The sequence below is a fragment of the Rhinolophus sinicus genome, chromosome 10 (genome assembly GCF_057876585.1).
Source record: "Rhinolophus sinicus isolate RSI-liver-muscle chromosome 10, RSI-T2T, whole genome shotgun sequence".
NCBI lineage: Eukaryota > Metazoa > Chordata > Mammalia > Chiroptera > Rhinolophidae > Rhinolophus > Rhinolophus sinicus.
The window spans coordinates 6,980,174-7,002,285 of NC_142510.1; the positions used below are offsets into that span (position 1 = coordinate 6,980,174).

The following is a 22,112-nucleotide window of genomic DNA, read 5'->3' on the forward strand; positions in this document are numbered from 1 at the left end:
AACATGAGTAAAGATACAGACCAGCACTAATTATCAACATTAACACTCAGTACAGGGGAGGAAGGAGGGAAAAGAGGCCGCATTCCTAAGCCTTGTGGCAGTTCTTCCGAGATTGTCCTCCAAGTTACGTAATGTCGAAGTCAGTAAGTAGCTCACAGCATTCCTGATATTTTGGGTTCTCCCCTCACAGTGAAGAAATGGGGGGCGGGGGGGGGCGCAATGAGAGAAGTGTCCTTCACTCTTTACAAGTCTAAGCCCCGCTCACTGAACGCATGCTATGCTGTACCTGTAACCAAAGCACATGAGCCCAGAGAAGGGACGGGTTGTAGACAACGGCTCTATAGGACTGTGTAAGTGAGATGGCTGGAGATACAAGTCTAGAACCCGGAAAGGGAAAAATGCATCTTAGAAGTGCTTCGTGAATAAGTCATGAATAAATGAGATTTCTGAGAAACGTCAGCAGCCCTAGAACCTTAAAATAGACTTCTAGGGAACACCTTTGTTTCAGAAAAAGGAGTGAAGGGTAATCTTTTTTTTTAAGTTCGGACTGGTGCACATTGAACAATAGGAAAAGGGATTGGCTTCCCTTGGCGTTTAGTGGTTTCAGCCCCCACAGAGCAGCCCTTCTGCAGTATCCACACTCTGAACCCCGCCAGCTGATTCAGAGAGGGAACAAAAGACGGTCGCAAAACCCCTCCTCCCACTACACACACTTCGTAGAGCAGCCAGGGAGGGACAACGTTTTTATCAAAAAAGTCATTATCTATTTAAAAAGCCCAAATCCCTGAAGAGGGGAGACATGGGATGGGAATCCCCGTATTTTGTATGTGAACTTCACACAAATCTCGGGCTTACCTCTTAAATATGCATGAACAGAACAGACAGCAGCAGAAGCTTAAAAAATTGAACTGAGGTTGGAACTACCGCCCAGAGCAAACAACAGAGAATTTACACTTTGAGTCTCATCAAGTGAATTGCCTGCTCAAGCAAAAGCCTCAACATTCAGGAATATAACAGAATCCCGATTCCCCACAACATAACGTGTCCAATGCCCAGGCATCTGTTCAGAAACACTTGGCGTGCAACTTTTAAAAAAACAAACAAACAAAAAGAAGAAAATGTGAGCCACTGTCCAAGGAAAAGACAACCCTAAGATGTCCCAGATGTTGGAATGGTCACACTGGGGCAGTAAAGCAGCTACTAGGACCAGAAATGCCAAATATACAACCCAGCAGATGTCACAGAACACCAAAAAAGACAGGGCCATTGGTGACTGGGGAAGACTGCCCCACTGAGTACAGGAAAGCCACACTACACGTTGCTAAAGAAACGAGCAAGAAAGAAAAGAATAAGCAAGGACCGCTTTTTCCAGGGCATTTGGGAGGGCAGTAGACAGAGTGAATGCAGAAAGGTGTGGGTTGAGCGTGTTAACAGAAGGAAGACGCCATCAGGAAGAGGGTAAAAATGGACATGGACAAGGACAGTAACTGATGGCCCAAGGACATCAGAAGGGGCGAGGAAGGGGTTTGGGACACATCCGTGGTGGTGAGGTGGGAACAGAGAGGATGGAACAGGGTGGTGACCCTAAGACAGTGGACAGACCCTGGGTGGATCTGTTGGTTGACTGACTGACGGACAGGCAAGTTCCACTCCCGCGAGTGGGTTTCTCAGAGGAGCGCTGTGTGTCTGCTGCATTGTGGGGCAGAGGGGACACACTGCATGTAGGTACAGTTCACGTTGGTCCTGTCAGGCAAAAGCCACTGTCTCTGAACCACTGGTATCCATCAGGCTTTCCCTGAAGCTCTGCCTCGGGGCAGACCGAATGGAGGGTTTTGGACTTGAAAGGACGGCGTATTAAGGGTGTGGCTTACTATGGTGCCTATGAAAGTCTCCTCTTGGGCATTAAAGCTTTCCTCTCTCATACTGTCTCTGAAAGGCTGCCTGGATTTGCGTGTTTTGAAACTGCCAACTGGAACGTTACATCACTCCACCACACGTTTTCGCTGTCTCAGATTCCCCAGTACTGTACTTACCTCGTGGGCTGCAGTTGCCAGGTCTCCAGTGTTTGTCACACAAGACCCTGAGGACAGGAACAGCCTGTTGGCCTCTGTTCTGGCTCAGGGCCTGGCACTCCGTACAAATATTTGTTGACTCACTGCTGATACACTCCACTCAGTAACCCTCCCGCATCACCAGCCTTTCCCCGCTCTGATTACTCATCCATCCCAAAGCCACTTGTTCTGTAGGGACCACGCCCTGGGCCAAGTACCAGCAAACAGACCAGCCTTTGGCTTCAGCGAGCCGTGACACACTGATGTTTCCTATGGCCCAGGCAGCCTTCTCTGCTCCCTCTGTCCCTCGGAAGCCGTGACACCAGTTGCATTAATTACCACTTGTGGGATGATATTTCCCACATAAACTATTTTTAAGATGAGAGGAACTTCTAAGCCTTGGAGTCACATACGCCAAATGCCAACTGGGCAGCATGACAATGTCCCAAAAACGACTCAGGCACTCTGTTTCCAAAATGTAATGCATCTCCCTTCCGAAAACACTTTCTCTTCTACTGTTCCCGGTCTTGACAAGTGGCAACATCCCCCACACATCTGCCTTGGGCTGGACACCCAGCTCCCACCTCTGCCTCTAGCCACGCGCCGTGTCCGCCTACCTCAGTGCTCCGTGGGTCCTTGGCACAGTGGTTGACAGCGGGAGCTCCAACGACAGACTCTGGATCCAGATCCCATCTGGGCCACCGATGGCTGCCTGACTGGGCAAGTTCTTCTGCAAACCTGCACGTCCTCATCTGAAAAACAAGGATAATAATGGTACCTGGTTAGGAGTCAGTGAAACAATGCATGTGGAGCTGTTGGCCCTGAGCCGGGCACACAGGATGCTCAGTGGGTATCCCCATAGCCACGGCTGTCAGCCGGTCACTGACCCATGGCTGCAGCCTCCTAACCCAGCCCCCGGCCTTGTGGATGTCTTGCCCCTTCCAGATCAGGGAGGCAAGGAGGAAAAGTTGCTAATAGGACAGAGCCCATCCGGGATTGAGTCCTGGCCCTCTTACTTCATCACGCTGTGGCCTTGGGCAGGTAATGCCCAGTTTGGAGGACTCCGTTTCTTTATCCATAAGATGGGTACAATGTAAGTACCTTCCCCATAAGGTTTCCATGAGCATCTTCCTCAGTGCATCTGACTAGTGTTGCTGCAGAATTTGCACACGACAGATAATAACGATGCCGGTCATCATCAAACATGGCATGTTTGGTTCCCCACCCCCACCCTGACGGAGCCCTGCAGTGCATCACGAGGGGCCCACTGTCCCCGGGCTCCTCCCAGATTGGCCCCTTAAAAATAGATTTATAGGGGCGGACGGGTGGCTCAGTTGGTTAGAGCGCGAGCTCTGGGCTACAGGGCTGCCGGTTCAATTCCCACATGGGCCAGCGAGCTGCGCCCTCTGCAACTAGAATGAAGACAACGAGCTGCCGCTAAGCTCCCAGATGGCTCGGTTGGAGCGCGTCCTCTCAACCACAAGGTTGCCGGTTGGACTACCACAAGGGATGGTGGGCTGTGGCCCCTGAAACTAGCATTGGCAACTGGACCTGGAGCTGAGCTGCGCCCTCCACAACTAAGATTGAAAGAACAACAACTTGACTTGGATGGAGCTGATGGGTCCTGGGAAAAACACACTACTGTTCCCCAAGAAAAAGTCCTGGAAATACACACTGTTCCCCAATAAAGTCCTGTTCCCCTTCCCCAATAAAAAATCATATATATATGATTATATATACGTGTGTGTGTGCATATATATATATATATATATATATATATATATATATATATATATATAGAGAGAGAGAGAGAGAGAGAGAGAGAGAGAGAGAGATTTATATTCCTGAATTCCTAGGATAACATCATTGGTTATAATTACAAAAGGCCCTGAGAGTGAGTGTGGCACCAGGGAAAGGGAAGAGAGAAGGCGGGTTCAACAAATAGCAGATCAGCAGTTGGTATTTTTATAATTCAGCCTCGCAAGGGAAAAAGAAACTGCCTCCTGGTCAGTAAGGGAGGGGGCAGCTGAGATATGGGGAAGTCAGCTAAATGGCCAGCCACTCTTCTGATCACTTCCCGTGTGTGAACTCACAGAATGCAGAAAACAACCCACGCAAGGCAATTTTATTCTCCCTATTTTACAGACGAGGACACTGAGGCACAGAGAAGTTAAGGAACTTGCCCAAGATCACACAGCTCGTAAGTGGCAGAGCTGGGATTCAAACCCAAGGCATGTGCTTCCAAAACCCATGACTCCTACACTGTACCAAGCTTCCAAGTGGTCTGTTAGGGTCTGGCATTGGGGCCAGCCTCCAGCCTCCTGCAGTGGAAGGGGTGGAAACAGCACACATACCCCCTTGGCTGCACAGTGTCGTCTATGTTACCCAGCAAGACCCCAGTTTGTCCCCCATCCAACATGGGGGTCCCTCTGTTCGTCTCAGACTCAGACTGGAAAGCAAATGCTTTCCATCCTAAAATTTTGTCTCCTCTGACAAATGGAACCAAATTTTATTTAGGTTGGTGCAAAAGTAATTGCAGTTTAAAAGGTTAAAAATAATTGCAAAATCCGCAATTACTTTTGCACCAGCCTAGTATTTAACTATTCAATTGAGTTAAGTAGATTCCCCCCCACACACACACACACACCAGGAATTCTAGCAATAAAGTTACACATTCCCCAGAAAATCTCCAGAAAAAGGGTTTCTGGGCCGACCTCACACACCTATGGAGACTCTGCAGCTCCTGGCTGATGAAAAGGAAATTTCATTCGCTTTATTTACTTCTCCTAACGTAATTGGCCAGTGGAGTATAAATGCTGATGTCACGTGTAATTAGCGGTGGTCTCTGCCCTCCCGGTCGCGGTACCCCGTCCGGCTTGTTTGTGTGGATGAAGCGATTTCATAGGGAGCGGCTTTATGAACTGGCTTTCCCACAGAGATGCTCTAATCATCATTGAAGAAAACAAGCTTTTTGATGTTGTGTAGACAGTTCAGCACCATCTCCCCAACAGGGCCGATAATTGTAACACCCTTTTGGTGCATGATGGGCTTTTCTGAAGGTGATAACGCCAGATTCTGGGGAAGCAGAAATTAGAAACTCATCTCTGCGTCTCGCTGTCCTACACACCTTGCCGACCTGGGCTCCAGGTGGGTTCTCACAGGGCTCTGAAGCTAATTGTTTACACTGGGATGAATTTTGCCAAGCATCAGAAATTCAGACTAAACCAGCAGTGCAATCATGTGCCCCTGAATCCCATTTATTGTCTCAAAATCAAACGCAGCAGGAAGGAAAACGGTTCAATGTCTAAAGGATTAGAGTGGATGCAAGTATTAGTTGATACTGATAAATTTCACAATATGCTCTTGCTTGAAAAGGCGGGGGAGGGAGGGTGGAAAGCAGGGGAATAATTTGAGTTCCCCAGTGGCAGGATTCCACTGAGCTTTGGAGAGGTAAAGATTTTTAACAAAGTTAATTAGAGTCAGAGAATGTCAGTCTGGCAACAGTGCTTCTGGTTTCACATCCTTCCATTCCAGGAAATCTGTCAGAAGGAGGCCATGTGCCATCAGATGGCTGAGGAGGTGTGTTCTGTGGCTCTAATGATGTTGGCTTCTTGACCTTTGTCTTTGGGCCCGTCCCCAATCCCCCTGCGTTCCCAGCCTTCTCTCTGAGCTCTGACCGCCCCCCACCTCCCTGACGTGGCCGACCAAGCAAGACCTTGCTTTGCTTACAGCTCCATCTCCTCCCCCCAGTTCCACATGCCCCAGTTCCCAAAAGTGAGGCTGGTGTCCTGCCAGTTACCCCGAAGCCCCCCCCCCTGCATTTCGCTCATTTATGTCTCCATTCTGCAAATTCTCATGGTGACTGATGAGGGGACAGCCTCATCCTGTCCTTTTGGAGGTGTGAGCCAGCACCTCATAGATGCACCTTCAGTTCTGCAAATATGTACTGAGCAACTACTGCTCACCAGGCCCTCTTCCAGGTCCAGGGCTAGAACAGTGGACAGGTGAGCTGGACTCGCTGGTAACTAAAGCCCACTGGCTCGTACGTCTGATCACACCCTCCTGTCATGATGCAACCATTGCCAGGTAGCCTCCCTGCCCTTCTTGAGCATTAAAAAGGTGACAATCCCAGGGACTTTTATTATGTCATGAGGTTGCCACTTGCATGGCTTTTATTCTGCCAAACAGAATGGACACTCATATTTTTCAAAATCTATTCCATTTACAACTTATGAATCGATGCTCTGGTTAATGATATGCTATTTGATATTGTCATACTATTTCTCTCTGTTGACATCTTTCATCTGAGGGGAGCTGGATCAATTAATCCGGCTATTGAGTTTCAAGAGATGTCTGGTTATGGAAAGAAAATCCTTAGTGTTGTGCTATGGACTGCATGTTTGTATCCACGCCCCCAAATCCACCCTACCCCCCAAATGTGATGGTATTTGGATGTGGGGCCTTTGGGGGGTGATTAGGTGTAGATGAGGTCATGATGGTGGAGTCTCTCTCTCTCTCTCTCTCTCTCTCTCTCTCTCTCTCTCCCCCACCTGAGGACACAATGAGAAGGCAGCCATCTGCAAACCAGTGAGAGAGCCCTTACTGGGAAACTGACCGTGCTGGGATGCTATTTTGGAATGTTAGGACCACAGCCCTAACTATGGCAGGAGACAAAGGCAGTGCAACAGGAGGTGACAGAAACATGGTGAGCTGAGTCAAGAGTTATATGTCACTAAGTCCTATGATACAATCAAAATATTTCATTTCACAAATGGGAGACGGGGTCAGAGAGGTGATGGGGCTTATTCAAGGTACTTCAATTATAGGAAAAAGCAGAAAGAAAGAGAAACCATGTTGGCCTTGATGACCCAGGGCTGTGGTCTAAATGACAAATACCAGAGAAGAAAAGAAAATGACGGTTAGGGTATCAGGCAGAGATAAAAGATGCATCTAAAACACACACACAAGCTCCCAAATGAGAAGATCAAAAGGTTACTGGTTAGTTGAAAAATAGATCGTGTAATTATGAAGCTGTCTGGAACGGCAGCCCGGGTCAGCCCCGTGACCCGTCCTGCCACGCCGTCGGCCAGCTCCAGCCTTCCTGACATTTGGCTTCTCTGGGGAGAGTGCTGCTCCGTGCCCTACCTCCTTCCTCCACAGTGGAACCTGTGGACTCCTGAAGCCAAGACAGCTGAAGCCTCGTGACAGCGTGTCCCACCTCTGAGGTCACATGACGAATGGTTATTTCCAGCATCCCACTTTTAGCCACACATTAAACAGAAGGGGTCCTTCCCTCTTCCACTGGTAATGACCCCCTGCTTCTGAAGAGGTGGCTCTTCAGTGTCTTTCTTGAGAAAAAGAAATGGTGACTCACATCTCACAAGCCTGAAATCATTAGTTTCGGGGCAAATGCATGCAGATATGGGTAAATACCTTCAATTTAATATCTCTACTCAATAGTCTCTACTTTTATCAGGAAAGGAGCAGAGGGCAGGAGGTTTTAAAAGGAGCTTGGAGACCAGAGACAAACATTTCCACTAAATTCTACGGAAGTTTTAAGGAAGACTATATAATCCTGGGATGTTAATGCTAGAAAGATCCTATAAGAAAATCTAGTGTAACAATAACCAATATATGGCGCTCTCACCATCACCTCCCCACCTCTTACCCGTGCCAGACATTAATAATCTATCACAGCACTATCGCCCTCTGAATTCTCCCAGAGACACGTTCCAGACATTCATTGTCAATCATGGTTCTCACCCTAGATGCACAGTGTCTTATACGATAAAATTAAATTAAAAATAGAGTTCCTCAGTCACACGAGCCACACTGCAAGTGCTCAATAGCCACCTGTGGCCAGTGGCGACCATATCAGACAGCACAGAATACAACATTTCAATCCTTGCAGACAGTTCCACACAGCATTGCCATAGATCAGCGTTTCCCAAATGTCAGGCATTCACATATCTTTACACCTTTTGCCACACTGACTCCCTTTAAAAAAAAAAAAAAGGTACTTATTTACGAAGGAAATTTGACCTCACCGACTGAAATGGCAAGCCAGGATTGCTTACCATAAAGACAAGGTTACGGAGACAGCCACTCTGAAAACCAGACACTGGGACTGAAGCCTGCTGAGGCATTGTGGTTTCCAGAATGCTCTTGCTCTAAAGACTGACAAGTGTGGCAGTGACTGGCCAATGGTTCACCAGTAGCAATGTTTTCTCTCTCTCTCTCCTCCCAGCCCTCTCGTTTCTAAGGGAGGCCCTGTGGTAGTTTTGGCCAAGAGAATGTGGAAGGAAGTGACACATGCCATTTCTGGGCCCAGCTCTGAAACCCTCTCAAGGAATCCTCCATGCTCCCGTTCTCCCTCTGCCTTCCAGCTGGATGCAGAGCGATAAGGGAGACCCCAAGGCCTGGAGTTGGGTGGAACTACGGCAGACGGATGGAGGCTGAGCTCCTGAATGACTGGGTAGGGCAAGAAGTGAGCAAGAAATAAGCCTGGATTGAGTTACGACAGTAAGAGTTTGGCAGTTGTTTGTTACAGCAGCTAGTCTCACTCGATTACTCCACCACATGTTGGACGGTTAAAGACATACCAACACCCAACTGTGGCTTTCCCCTTGATGGAAGCAGAAAGACTGAGAAAGAATTTGAGATGAGATAACTTTCTCACTAAGCGACTCAGTGTTCTCTAGTGCGGGGCAGGGGTGCCACCTAAAATTACGCGGTGTGTCATGAGAGATTATTTTCTGCCCGTCTGGTGGTACCGGCCCTATCATCGGGGAAACCCTGCCCTAGAAGAAACCTTATCTAGTTCTACCTTCTTGTTTTCCCAGACGAAAGGCTTGGTCCTAGACGGGAAGAGATTCCCCAAAGCCTTAGCTCCTTTGGAGTAAAGACTTTAGATGTGGAGCCTTTATAAAGAAAAGGCTAAGTAATGGTTTTAGTTGTCTTCCTATGTAAGATGGGCTTTGGGGGACAGAACATCGTTGAGGGTTAGAAGAAATGGGGCCTGAGCATATTAATTCCATTGGCTGAGTATGTCTTGTGAGGCCTTGAATTGAAGGGATGACTTTTCATCTCTGGATTCCCTTTTGGCTGCTTGTTAAAATGATGGATAGTGTTCAGAGATAGTGCCCAGTGAGTCACGCCTCTCAGGGTTCAGACCTGCGTAGACCCCCCTGTGACTCATCTGAACCAAGTGAAAAATAGCAGAAGTGACAACATGGCTGCTCTGGACCCAAGCGTTCAGAAGAACTGGCATCTCCCACATTTGTGTGCCTGGGATCCAGTGACCAGGTGAAGAAGTCATCGGATGAAAAGATCCCGTGAGGAGGGAGAGAAGTCCCACCTTCCAGCTGTCCCCTCCAAGGCACGAGACATACGAGTGAAGCCATCTGGGTCACAACTGCCATAGCCACCATCTGAGGGCAACTGCATGAGACCCCAAGTCAGACTAACAAAGAGCAACCCAGCTGGGCATGTGTCCCCACAGAATTGTAGACAGTGAATCATAACTAAATAACATGAGTGCGTTTTACTGGGGAAGAAAATGAGGTGTACAGAGAGGCTCAGGAAACTCCTGGAGAAACTTAATCGAGATACGAAGGGTGCGTTGGCAGATTGGGGGAGACCACTCCAGACATAGGGACAGTTATGTTAGAAGGTCCTGTAGCAGGAGAGAACCATGTCATCCAAGGAAGTGGGAGGAGCCACTGTGGGGACAGTGGCTAGGGTGGCAGTACCCTGACCTCGGAGAGCCGTCTAGATTCCACTGGTGATGAGTCTGGGCAGGACACATGCCAGTGAGATGTAAGGGGCAGTCTGCTGGGGTCTGGGGAAAGGTTTTCCTCCTTGGTTAAAAGAGAGACATGTCCTCAGAGAACGCCGCCCGCCCTGCCTACTTTGGGGCACCATGAGTTTTGCTGTTCGTGCAACCCTAGGAGGAAGGTAAAACAAAACAACACAAGACTTGCAGAGTGGCTGTCCCAGAGCCACGCTGCCATCAAGGGCTGAGTGGAGCAACTTTGGAACCCCCTGCCTCCCCCAGGCTGCTCACTCGGTGAGATAACAGATGTCCTTGTCATTTGGGTCACTTTTAGCCACGCATTCTTTTCCTTGCAGCCCAGAACGGTTGCAGTGTTTTCAGAAGAGAATTGGAGGGTCGGCCAGGGAGAGAAGGGCCCCAGGTCACACAGCTGTGTGCCTGCCTAGGACGCCAGTGTCCTCAGCAACCCTCCCACTCGGCAGAGCCAGCTCGGTGGGGGTCACAGGGTCCCACGTATCTGGCCCCTACACGCTCAGTCCAGCCCCTCTCAGCCTTCCAAAGCGCAGCGTTCATTCCTGGTGCCACCCACCAGCCGTTGTTTGCATCCCGTGAGCTGTTCCTGCAAATCACCAAATCCGAGGTGGGGGCTGGGGGGAGTGGGAGCCTCCAGTTTGTGGCCAAGTCAGACAGAAGTTGTGGGTGACCCGGGGACCTGCTACCAGACATTGGCATCTGAAGTGGGGGGCAGTTTCGTGGGACGGAGCCTTTCTCCTGGGGGGTCTGGCTTAACGCTGAGGAATGTCGGAATCGAATTGTAGGCACCTGGCTGTTGTGCCTGGGAGTTGCTCGGTGGGGGAAAACCCCACACAGCTGGTGTCAGAAGGGAAGGGTGGGCGTTTGGGGGGTGGGGGGGAGGACAAACAGCACTGCTCCCCCAGCACACGGCTGTTTCTCTCTGAACCCTCCTTTCCTCATCTGTGAAATATCCGTCAGTAAGAGCCACCTCCGAGGCTTTCACAAAAATGAATTAATAAATAGGGAAGCATTTTGAAAATAAACTGTGAAATATTATGTATTACCCCTCTTCCTGTTAGACTGAATTACTTAAGAGCCAAGACCATTTCACCTTAGGATTTTTTTTTTTTTAATCTCCAGTTCTTAGTGAAGGATTTGAAACATACCAGGGTGCTCGATACATGTTTAATAAAATAAATAGCTGCTATTTAATGAGCTCTATTAGGGATTATCTCATTTAATACTTACAGCCCCTTGAGATAGATGAATATTACTATTCACTCGTCTTACAGATGAGACAAGAGTTTCCCAAAGCCACACAGTGGAAGCAGGCCTGGAACTTTGCGATTTGCTCTAAGTTCCACATTCTCTATAGTAGGTGAGCAAGACGTGAATAAACAGAGGGAGAGATCTTTTGGAAGGGGGTGATTTGTAATAAAGCTTTGCTCCCTTTTAAGAGCTAAGCACCATTCCCCTCCTTTCCTCATTAAATAAACCTGAGGAAAGAAGAACCCCCGCACCCCTCAGACCCCCAGTAATAATAAAAAGCCTGAAAATGCACACATAACAGCCTCCGTCCGGAATATAGTCCCCAAACTTCCCTCTGTGTATATGGTGGGGACCCCAGGCCCCACCCCCAGCAGCAGCTGTGACTCGTTGGGCCTGGGGGGTTGGCGATCCAGGTTCTGCCCTGAGGCGCCAGCAAGTTTTCCCGAGGGTCGTCAGCTGTGGGCTGTATTAATCAGACCCCTTAAAGCCCAGGTACAGAGGGCTGTTTCCCTCCAGATCTCCAGCCAGCCCGTCGGAGGACGTCTCTGGAAGCCAGAGAGGTGAGCGGCTCCCCTTCTGCCCGTGGTTCTAAGATGAGCGTGCCCGTCCCTGGGGACCCAGCTTTGGGCCAGGCCTCTGAGGCCCCCCTCAACTCCCGGGACACAACTCCCTGCTGGGGTTCAGGGAGGAGAGGGGGTTACTGAAGAAAGCTGAGCCTGCAGGAAGGGGCAGAGGCATGGCGAGGGACAGAAGTCTGGACTGTCAGGAGGAGAAAGCATGGCCTCTGTGAGCCCTGCAGGGACCCACCATGGCTGGGAGAGGGAAAGGGACCAAGTGTTGGATGCCCCTAGCTGGTGTCCCTGCTTTTTAAACCGCAGGCTCTACCCGTTGGGCTGTGTCCATGGAGAGAGGGACCGTGTACAGAAAGGAGAGCGACTCCCTCCTCCACCCTCGCCCCCTGCGTCCCTGTTGTGCGTGCCAGGAGACCCTGCTCACTGCGCCATTTGTCGTGTGAGGTGACCTGTGGGGCCGCCTGTCCTGCTCCCCACATAAGAACACAGGAGAGGGTGAGGCCAAAAAGGAACAGCCACGGAGCCATAGGTAGGGGAGTCACACCACTAAAGTCTCACTGGAGGCTGGGTTCACACGACCTGCGTCCACTTCTCTGCCTGCCAAACCAACCAATTCACTCGACTCCCTGACCAACCAGCGCAGTTGTGTCAGGGGCCAGCTGGCTAACTGGTTACAGCTGATGGTCAATTAGCCACAGCTGACGGCCATCTACTACCCGAGTCAGCACCGTTCCACGTGCGGCCAAGCGCCTGGAAACTGCTCTCTGGGGCTCTGTCCCCACAGTCCCTTTGTCCCTCTGCTGGCTGTGACCTAATGAGGAAGTGGCTCTGGAGACTGCTGTGCTGGGAGCAGCTGCCACCTCCCAGGTAGTCACTCACCCTGGGAGAAGCAGATTCCCAAGTCCCCAGCTTCCGCAGCCCAGCCGCACCTGTGAAAGCATGCATTGCCCTCCCTCTCCAGTGAATTTTCGGGAAGTCTCCATGAAGGGGCCGTCCTCCTAGGGGAACGTGAGGAGGGACTCGTGTGACCCAGCCTGCAGGGCCTAGTGGGGGCAGGAGGGGTCCTGGGGGATGGGGGCCTGGGAAAGGAGAGGGGAGGGGGGCTCCTATTCATCAGGCGTGGAGGCGGGCAAATCCAGGTAAAGGCCATTTTTTCATGCCCCTAATTAGGGGCAGCTGATGAGACTGAAAGAAGGGCCCCAAGCCCAGCCTGGGAGGCTTCCTGGAGGAGGTGAACAAGCAGGGCTAGCCCCTCGGAGGCAGAAATCAAGGGTGTTTGATGGGCCAGGGAGCAGCTTTAGCTACATGAAACTGGGGCATTGGGGGTAGGTGGGAAGAAGAGCGGCAGTTCTCAGGTGTGGCCCCCGGACCAGCAGGGTCGGCCTCACCTGGGACAGTTAGAAGTGCACCTTCTCAGGCCCCACCTGGACCTGCTGACCCAGATGTGAGGGTGGGGCCCAGCCATCCGGGTGTTAACAAACCCTCCTGGAGACCCGCAGGGGGGCAGGGGCGGGGTGGGGGGGGGGAAGCCTGAGAAGCACTGTCACCGTTACTTAGCAACTGAGACAGCAGCGCTCAGATAATCCCACCTGCCTATCTAGACCTCAGTAGGTCGTGTTTCAGGCCTGAGCCGAGACGATTTGGTCGCCTCTCGCCTCTTTAAGGAAAGATTTCAAAACTATAGGTAAGGAATGGGAACATACTGGGTCATGGAAGGGGCTTTTGCAAGCAGGGGAGGCATCCTTAGCTTTGCAGTACATTTGCCTCTGGATGGACAGCTGTGTCGTCAGAGGGGAGGCCGTAGCTGGAAGCAGGAAGCACAGGCCAGTTGGTCCCGTCCCCTCGCAAGGGCTGGCCCAGGGCTTTGCCCCAGTGGAGAAATTCTACAGGCTTATGTGGACAGCTCGGAGGGTGCCGTGCCGCTTGCCTCCTGTCGGCAGTGGGTGTTGAGCTGTCGCCTGCATCAGTCTTATTAAATACAGATGGCTGGTCCCCACCCTCAGAGTCTTTGCTTCAGTCCCTCTGGAGCTGGGCCTGAGAGTCTGCAACTCTAACCATCTCCCAGGCAGGCCTGGCACTTTGCAGGGCCCCTTGCTCAAATGGAGAAGGTCAAGATGGGAGACGTGAGAGCATGACACCAAGCAAGGGCCCTTCTGAGCCCAGGACCCAGTGTAACTGCACAGGCCCTGCTCCCAGGCGCTCCTGGTGCTGTAGGTCTGGGGATTGTTCTCTGGGAATTAGTACGTTACCGTTTGCAAAGCTCATTCCTTTCATCCTCGTAACAACTCTCTTCACTAACGACCAGGTGCGGTGCTAAACTAAGCATCTTGCCTGCCTTCCCATGAGAAGTGCTCTTATCAACCCTGGACATAGTCGCCGCATTATTCCCACTTTGCAGATGAGAAAACTGAGGTTCAGTAATGTCAAAGGCGCTGGCTGAGAGCCCACAGCGAGGCCCCGACCCAGGCATCCTGGTTCTAGGGTTCCAGACCCACTGACACCTTTCCACCCAGCCCCTTCTGCCAGCCTCACATTTCTTTCTTAACTGAAAGTGGGCCGGGTGGTACACACATTTCGCCACAGCGAATCGCAGCTCCAGCACACAGGTGATCGTTGCTAGAACTTCCTGGACACCTGCTCTGGGCTGGGCACTGCTTACGCTCAACACTATGAGGCAGGTACTACTACGTTTCCATTTTCACATGGGAGGGAGCTGGAGCACCTGGCTGGTGGGGCCAGGGTCCTTGCCTGACTCTGTCTGAAGCTCAGCTCTGGGAATGTCCCACCACAGCACCAGGCTGACCGGGGTCTGCTGGCCAGGACAGGGCCCAGCACCCAGGCCACAGGCCTTCCGAGCCACTGCTCTCTGTGGTCACACCGGAGTGGGACGCTTTGTGGCTGGCGACGGTGGCTGCCTGAGCACTGCCACATGGCCCCAGGAAGGGTGTGGAGGAGGCTGGAGTCCCCTGAAGGTCGGGGCCCAGCCCTGGTCCAGGGGTCGGCATTTTATTTTCTGGCTTCTATTACGCAAAGGGCTTCACACAGGCCTGACACACAGTAAGTTCCACAGGTGGTCGGTCCCCTTCCGCTTTGTGCCATCTTGGCCTAATGATATTCTAAGAAGTGATGGGGGTCCCGGATGGGCCCCCAGTTCTCCCGAATCCCCCAAGGAGAGTTGGGAGCCCCGTTGGTGACAGGGAGAGATGAGAGGGCACAGGGGAAGGGACACAACACAAACAGAACAGGGAACAGCATAGAGCTGGGGGAGAGCAGGGGCTTGGGGCTCGTTAACTTCCATTCCAACAGTCAGGCGCTCTGCCACTTGGTAATTGTGTGACCCTAACATGCTGCTCTCCTTTTCTGAGCCTCTTTCCTGTCTGGAAACGGGAGGGGTACAGATTATTTACGCAGAATGGAAAGCATCGGACACTACGGCCTGGTCTGCTCAATGGATGGAACCTATTGCTTTTTTTTATTCTTTTTTGTTCCATTTAACTGTATTTACAGTAAAGAGCACAGTGTTGATGTAAAGCAAGTACCTAATAAATACCAGCAAATTCTGCTGTTTCTTTTTAATTTTTTTGTTTCTGTTACAGTTGACATTCAATAGGATTTTATATTATCATTCTTACTATTCCCATTATTTACTAGGTAGAGCCTGAGAACTCAGAATATGCCGATTACGGAGTGGCCTGTGGGCCCTGTGGAAACAGGCACAGCAGAAACGGGGTGCGAGGAGGTTCCGTCCTCGGAGGAGCAGAAGGGGCCTGCGTAGGAGACGGGAGGACAGCACAGGTAAGTCTTGACATTTTCATGACTACAGATCTGAGAGCCACTGAGTCCGGTTTCAGGGGGCTGCGAGCTGCCTCTGGCAGGCACGGAGCTGATCTCGACGGTGGATTTATTCGAGAACTGCACTGTCCAGTCCGGTAGCCACCAGGCACGTGTGGCTTTTACCTGTGCAGCGTGGCTAGTGTGACTGAGAAACTGAGGATATGAGTTTTGTTTCATTTCAATTGAGAATCAATTCTAAAACCTGACACCCAATTCAGTAACCGGGGAAAACTTATAAGGATGTTTGGAATAACCTTGGGTATTTGAATCTCCTGTTTCAACTGAAAATTTTATGAAATTGAAAACATATTTCCAATAAAAATTAGAAATCTGGATTAAGGTGGTATAAGTAGAAAATGCATAACTACTGAATTTCAAAGCACTAGTGTCCCTCAAAAAAATAAAAAGTATCTCGCTAATAATTATATAGCAAGTTGAGATAACACTTTTAATATACTGGGTTAAATAAATACACGAAAGTTAATGTCACTGGTTTATTTTCACTTTTTAACATGGATGCTGGAAAGTTCTAAATTACATGTGGGGCTTGCATATATTTCCTTGGACAACATTTCTCTAAAAGATACATCAAATGTATTTTTAACAGCATTAAGACTGTTAAATTTGGTATTCGAAAATGATACCTCATTTGTTTCTAATTTTCCTTTCCTTGATTTTCACTGAGGTTCTTGAGTTTATGGGCTTATAATTCTGAAAATTGCCTATTTTTCTATTAGAGAATTTGTGTTTTTTACAGCAGTTTATGAATGATCTTTCTGCATTAAATGTGGTATTTACTGCTTTTGAGGTTTGTTGCCTGCCTCTTTATTTTTGCTTATATTACTTGATGTGAAGAAGTTTAAAATTTTTGTGTGATCAAATATTTCCTTTGTGTTGAGAAACCATATTATTTGATGGTTTTTGTCTTATTTATGGTTTTGTTTTTACTATTTAACTATTTCATCTGGGCTTTATTTCAGAATGTGGTATGAGGTATCGAACTGATGAGAAATTTGGGGGGAAAACAGCAATTTTAAATGAGTTTTGAATCACTCAATGAGCATGTGCATACTGTATCCTGGTATTTTTTGTGTTTTGAGTAGAGTCATATTGTTGCGTGTCTTTATAGTTTTTTACAGTTTTCAGAGCACTTTTGCTTAATCTTGTATAAGATTCAAAATGACCCAAGAAGATGGCTAGGACAGGCCACGTTACCCCATTCTTTGTACACAGAAATCCTGGACGCGGTGATGTAAAATGGTGTGCCCAAAGATTGCCAGCTTAGATGTGGTGGAGCTGGGATTGGGTCACGGGCATTCTGATTTTTTTCCACTGGATTCAGGCTGCGTCACTTGGGACCAGAAGAAATGCTACTTTCTTAGGTCGTTAAATTGACCTCCAGGAACTTGAACAAACAGAACGTTTTACTCCTGAGATCAGGTCACTTACGTTAAGCAAATCCAACCTGATACACCTGGGAGCGTGATTTCCTGCTCACATCCATTGCCCATTTTCTTAGGACTCAGACAGATATTTCTCAAGGTTCTTTTCAAGACTTGAAATATACTGACAAAAAAAAAAAAAAAAAAAAGAAATATATTGACCAACTATGAGTGAGTCTCACTCCCTTTAGAGAACCACATTCTCAACAAACAGGATGTTTTTAAAAGATTGTTGATAACACTATCGTCCTGTCTGACCACAGCCGCAATCCCCTCCTTTTCCTCCTCTAGATGTGAGCTGTCATGGGTTTGGAGTGTGTCTTTCCAGACCTTTCGCTACGTGTTAACATCCACAGAAACTGTTGTTTTTGGTGTCATTCACCGAGTTGTTGGCAGTTGGGTGGTCTTCTGATTTGGCTGTTTTACACAATGCGGGGAACACACTGGTTCGAGCTTTCTTGTTGACACGGGCACACGCTTTTCTGGAGGAGACAATGAAATACAGAATTGCTCCATCCTAGGATATGGGCCTATTTTGCTGCCAAAATATTCTGCAAAATGGTTCTAGCAATTTATCAGCAGCAGTGTGTGAAAGTACACGATCATACTTACGTTGTTGGCAGTTGAACGGGGGAAACTGTTACCTCGTTGTTGTTTTTTTGTTTTGTTTTTTTAAAGATTTTTTTTTATTGGGGGAAGGGGAACAGGACTTTATTGGGGAACAATGGTCAAATTGTTGTCCTTTCAGTCTTAGTTGTGGAGGGTTCTGTTCAGCTTCAAGTTGTTGTTCTTTCAGTCTTAGTTGTGGAGGGCGCAGCTCAGCTCCAGGTCCAGTTGCCGTTGCTAGTTGCAGGGGGCACAGCCCACCATCCCTTGCGGGAGTCGAACCGGCAACCTTGTGGTTGAGAGGACAGGCTCCAACCAACTGAGCCATCCAGGAGCTCAGCGGCAGCTCAGCTCAAGGTGCCGTGTTCAATTTTAGTTGCAGGGGGCGCTGCCCACCATCCCTTACGGGAGTCGAGCAATTGAACTGGCAACCTTGTGGTTGAGAGCCCGCGCTCCAACCAACAACTGAGCCATCCGGGAGGCAGCTCAGCTCAAGGTGCCGTGTTCAATCTTAGTTGCAGGGGGCAGAGCCCACCATCCCTTGCGGGACTCGAGGAATTGAACTGGCAACCTTGTGGTTGAGAGCCCACTGGCCCATGTGGGAATCGAACCGGCAGCCTTCGGAGTTAGGAGCACGGAGCTCTAACCGCCTGAGCCACCGGGCCGGCCCTACCTCGTTGTTTTAAGTTGCATTTCTCCGATTGCTAATGAGGTTGAACATCTTTTCATAGGATCACTGGGTATTCGTGTTTCCTTTCCTGGGAATGGCGCGTTTTCCTTCTGATTTATTGTAACCAGTGTAAAGGGTTCCTCCTTCCAAATGTCTATACATCTATTCTAAATAATAGTGACTATATGTATTACAAATATCTTCTGGAATGTTGCTTGCCTTTTAACTTGGTCTCTATAATATTTTGCTGTGCTGAACCTTAACGTTTTAGAACATTAAGTCCTTGCTTAACGTTGTTGATAGGTTCTTAGATCTGTGGTGAAACTGCATCCAATGAAACCAATTTTACCATAAGCTGATTGCTATAAATAAGAGTCAAGTGCCTATAGCGTCTCATTAACATTATAACAAAACAATGTATTTGAGGACTTGTATGGTCAAATTTATCAGTCTTCTCTTTTATGGCTTTAAAAACACTTTATTTGTAAAGTACTTGAAAACCCCAAAGTCATAAACATTTGCTCATATTTTATTGTAATATTTTAATAGTTTTGGCTTTGACTACAATTTATTTTTGCGTGTCATCTGAGGTAGGGATCCAATTTACATTTTCTTCTAAATGCACAGCCAATTGTCTCAACACAAGTTATTGAAAAGTCTTTCTTTCCCTACTCATGTAAAGTAACTCCATTACCATATATTGAACCTTCACTTCTGCCGGTCTGTATTCTCTTTCATTGATGTATTTGTGTATCACGTAGCTTTGTAGCACATTTGTGGTATCTGGTGGGAGAAGCTTTCCTTTGTTTTTCCCCCCTAAAATTGTCCTGGCTCTTCTTTAGAATTTCAGAATAAGCTTGTGAAATTCTGTGAAAAATATGATTAGGACTTTGATTAATTGGGGCTGCATTTAATATATAAAATAATTTGGGAGGAATTGACTGACAGTTTTATAATATTGAGTCTTCTCATTTTAAAATGGTACGTCACCCCATTTGTATAAGTCTCTTGTTCAGTAAAGATTGATAGTTGTCTACATAAAGATCTTATTTCTTTATATATATATATATATATATATATATATATTTTTAATGAAAGTTTATTGGGGCGACACTTGTTAGTAAAGTTACATAGATTTCAGGTGTACAATTCTGTATTACATCATCTATATCTCACATTGTGTATTCACCACCCAGAGTCAGTTCTCCTTCCATCACCATATATTTGATCCCATTTACCTTCATCTCCCACCCCCCTTACCCTCTGGTAACCACTAAACTATTGTCTGTGTCTATGAGTTTCTGTTTCTCATTTGTTTGTCTTGTTCTTTTGTTGTTTTAGGTTTATATACCACATATCAGTGAAATCATACGGTTCTCTGCTTTTTCTGTCTGACTTATTTCACTTAGCATAATAATCTCAAGATCCAACCATGTTGTCACAAATGGTCCTATTTCATCTTTTCTTACCGCCGAATAGTATTCCGTTGTGTATATAAACCACAATTTCTTTATCCATTCATCTATCAAAGGACATTTTGGTTGTTTCCATGTCTTGGCCACCGTAAATAAAGCTGCAGTGAACATTGGAGCACACGTGTCTTTATGGATAAATGTTTTCAGATTTTTTGGGTAGATACCCAGGAGAGGGATTGCTGGGTCATATGGTAATTCTATTCGTAATTTTTTGAGGAACCTCCACACTGCCTTCCATAGCGGCTGCACCAGTCTGCATTCCCACCACAGTGTATGAGGGTTCCTTTTTCTCCACAGCCTCTCCAACACTTGTTACTATTTGTCTTGTTGATGATAGCCATTCTGACTGGGGTGAGGTGATATCTCATTGTGGTTTTTATTTGCATTTCTCTGATGATTAGTGATGATTTGCCATTTGTATATCCTCTTTGGAGAAATGTCTCTTCAAGTCCTCTGCCTATTTTTCAATTGGGTTGTTTGTTTTTTTGTTGTTGAGTTGCATGAGTTCCTTGTATATTTTGTATATTAGCCCCTTCTCGGAGGCGCTGTTTGCAAAAATCTTCTCCCATTCAGTTGGTGGCCTCTTTATTTTGTCAATGGTTTCTTTTGCTGTGCAGAAGCTTTTAAGTTTGATATAGTCCCGTTCATTTATTTTAGCTTTTACTTCCCTTCCTTGCCTTTGGAGTCAACTTCATAAAATGCTCTTTGAACCCAAGGTCCATAAGTTTAGTACCTATGTTTTCTTCTATGCAGTTTATTGTTTCAGGTCTTATGCTTAAGTCTTTGATCCATTTTGAATTAATTTTGGTACATGGTGACAGATAGCAGTCCAGTTTCATTATTTTGCACATGGCTATCCAATTCTCCCAGCACCATTTATTGAAGAGGCTGTCTTTCCTCCATTGTATGATTTTAGCGTCTTTGTCAAAAATTATCTGTCCATATTTATGTGGTTTTATTTCTGGGTTCTCAGTTCTGTTCCATTGGTCTACATGTCTGTTTTTCTGCCAATACCATGCTGTTTTGATTATTGTAGCCCTGTAGTACAAGCTAAAGCCAGGGAGTGTGATACCTCCAGCATTGTTCTTTTTTCTTAAGATTGCTTTGGCTATTCGGGGTCTTTTGTGGTTCCAAACAAATCTAATGATTTTTTTGTTCTATTTCTTTAAAATATGCCATTGGGATTTTGATGGGGATTGCATTGAATATGTATATTGCTTTGGGTAATATGGCCATTTTAACTATGTTGATTCTTCCAATCCATGAGCACGGAATGTCTTTCCATTTCTTTGTGTCTTCTTCAATTTCTTTCAAAAATGTCTTACAGTTTTCAGTATATAGGTCTTTCACATCCTTGGTTAAGTTGATTCCTAGGTATTTTATTCTTTTTGTTGCAATTGCAAAAGGAATTTTTTTTAATTTTTCTGAGATTTCATTGTTACTATATAGGAATGCAATGGATTTTTGTGCATTGATTTTGTAACTTTACTGTATTTGTTTATTGTTTCTAATAGCTTTTTGTTGGAGTCTTTAGGGTTTTCTATATATAGCATCATGTCATCTGCAAAGAGTGACAATTCTTCATTCCCAATTTGGATGCCTTTCATTTCTTTCTCTTGCCTGATTGCTCTGGCAATGACTTCCCAACACTATGTTGAAAAGCAGAGATGATAGGGGACAGGACAGCCCTGTCGTGTTCCTGAACGGAGAGCAAAGGGCTTCAGTTTTTCACTGTTAATTATGAGATTAGCTGAGGGTTTGTCATATATGGCCTTTATTATGTTAAGGTGTTTTCCTTCTATACCTATTTTATTAAGTGTTTTAATCATAAATGGATGTTGTGTCTTGTCAAACACTTTTTCTGCATCAATTGATATAATCATATGATTTTTGTCCTTTATTTTGTTTATGTGATGTAACACATTGATGGATTTGCGTATGTTGAACCATCCTTGTGCCCCGGGGATGAACCCCACTTGGTCGTGATAAATAATCTTTTTAATTCATTGTTGCATTCTATTTGCTAGAATTTTGTTTAGGATTTTTGCATCGATATTCATCACAGATGTTGGTCTGTAGTTTTCTTTTTTTGTGTTATCCTCACCAGCTTTTGGTATCAGAGTAATGTTGGCCTCATAAAATGAGTTAGGGAGTATTGTCTTTTCTTCAATTTTTTGGAAGAGATTGAGCAGAATTGGTATTAGATCCTCTTTGAAGGTTTGGTAGAATTCACTAGTGAAGCCATCTGGTCCCGGACTTTTGCTTTTGGGAAGGTTTTGGATGACTGATTCAATTTCGTTACTGGTGATCGGTCTGTTTAGATTTTCCAGTTCTTCATGGTTCAGCCTTGGAAGGCTATATGTTTCTAAGAACTTGTCCATTTCTTCTAGGTTGTTGAATTTGG

At 47.1% G+C, this 22,112-nt stretch overlaps 1 protein-coding gene across 1 annotated transcript in view; it reads right to left on the minus strand.

The window, feature by feature from the left end:
* Positions 1-2,653: 2,653 nt before the first annotated feature.
* SNX29 (sorting nexin 29) overlaps positions 2,654-22,112 on the minus strand; it is a 426,403-nt gene continuing 406,944 nt past the window's right edge. Inside the window, exon 20 of the mRNA XM_074322948.2 lies at positions 2,654-2,803. Coding sequence (XP_074179049.2) covers positions 2,800-2,803 — 4 coding nt within the window. The 3' untranslated portion in view covers positions 2,654-2,799. The remainder of the gene's footprint in view (positions 2,804-22,112) is intronic.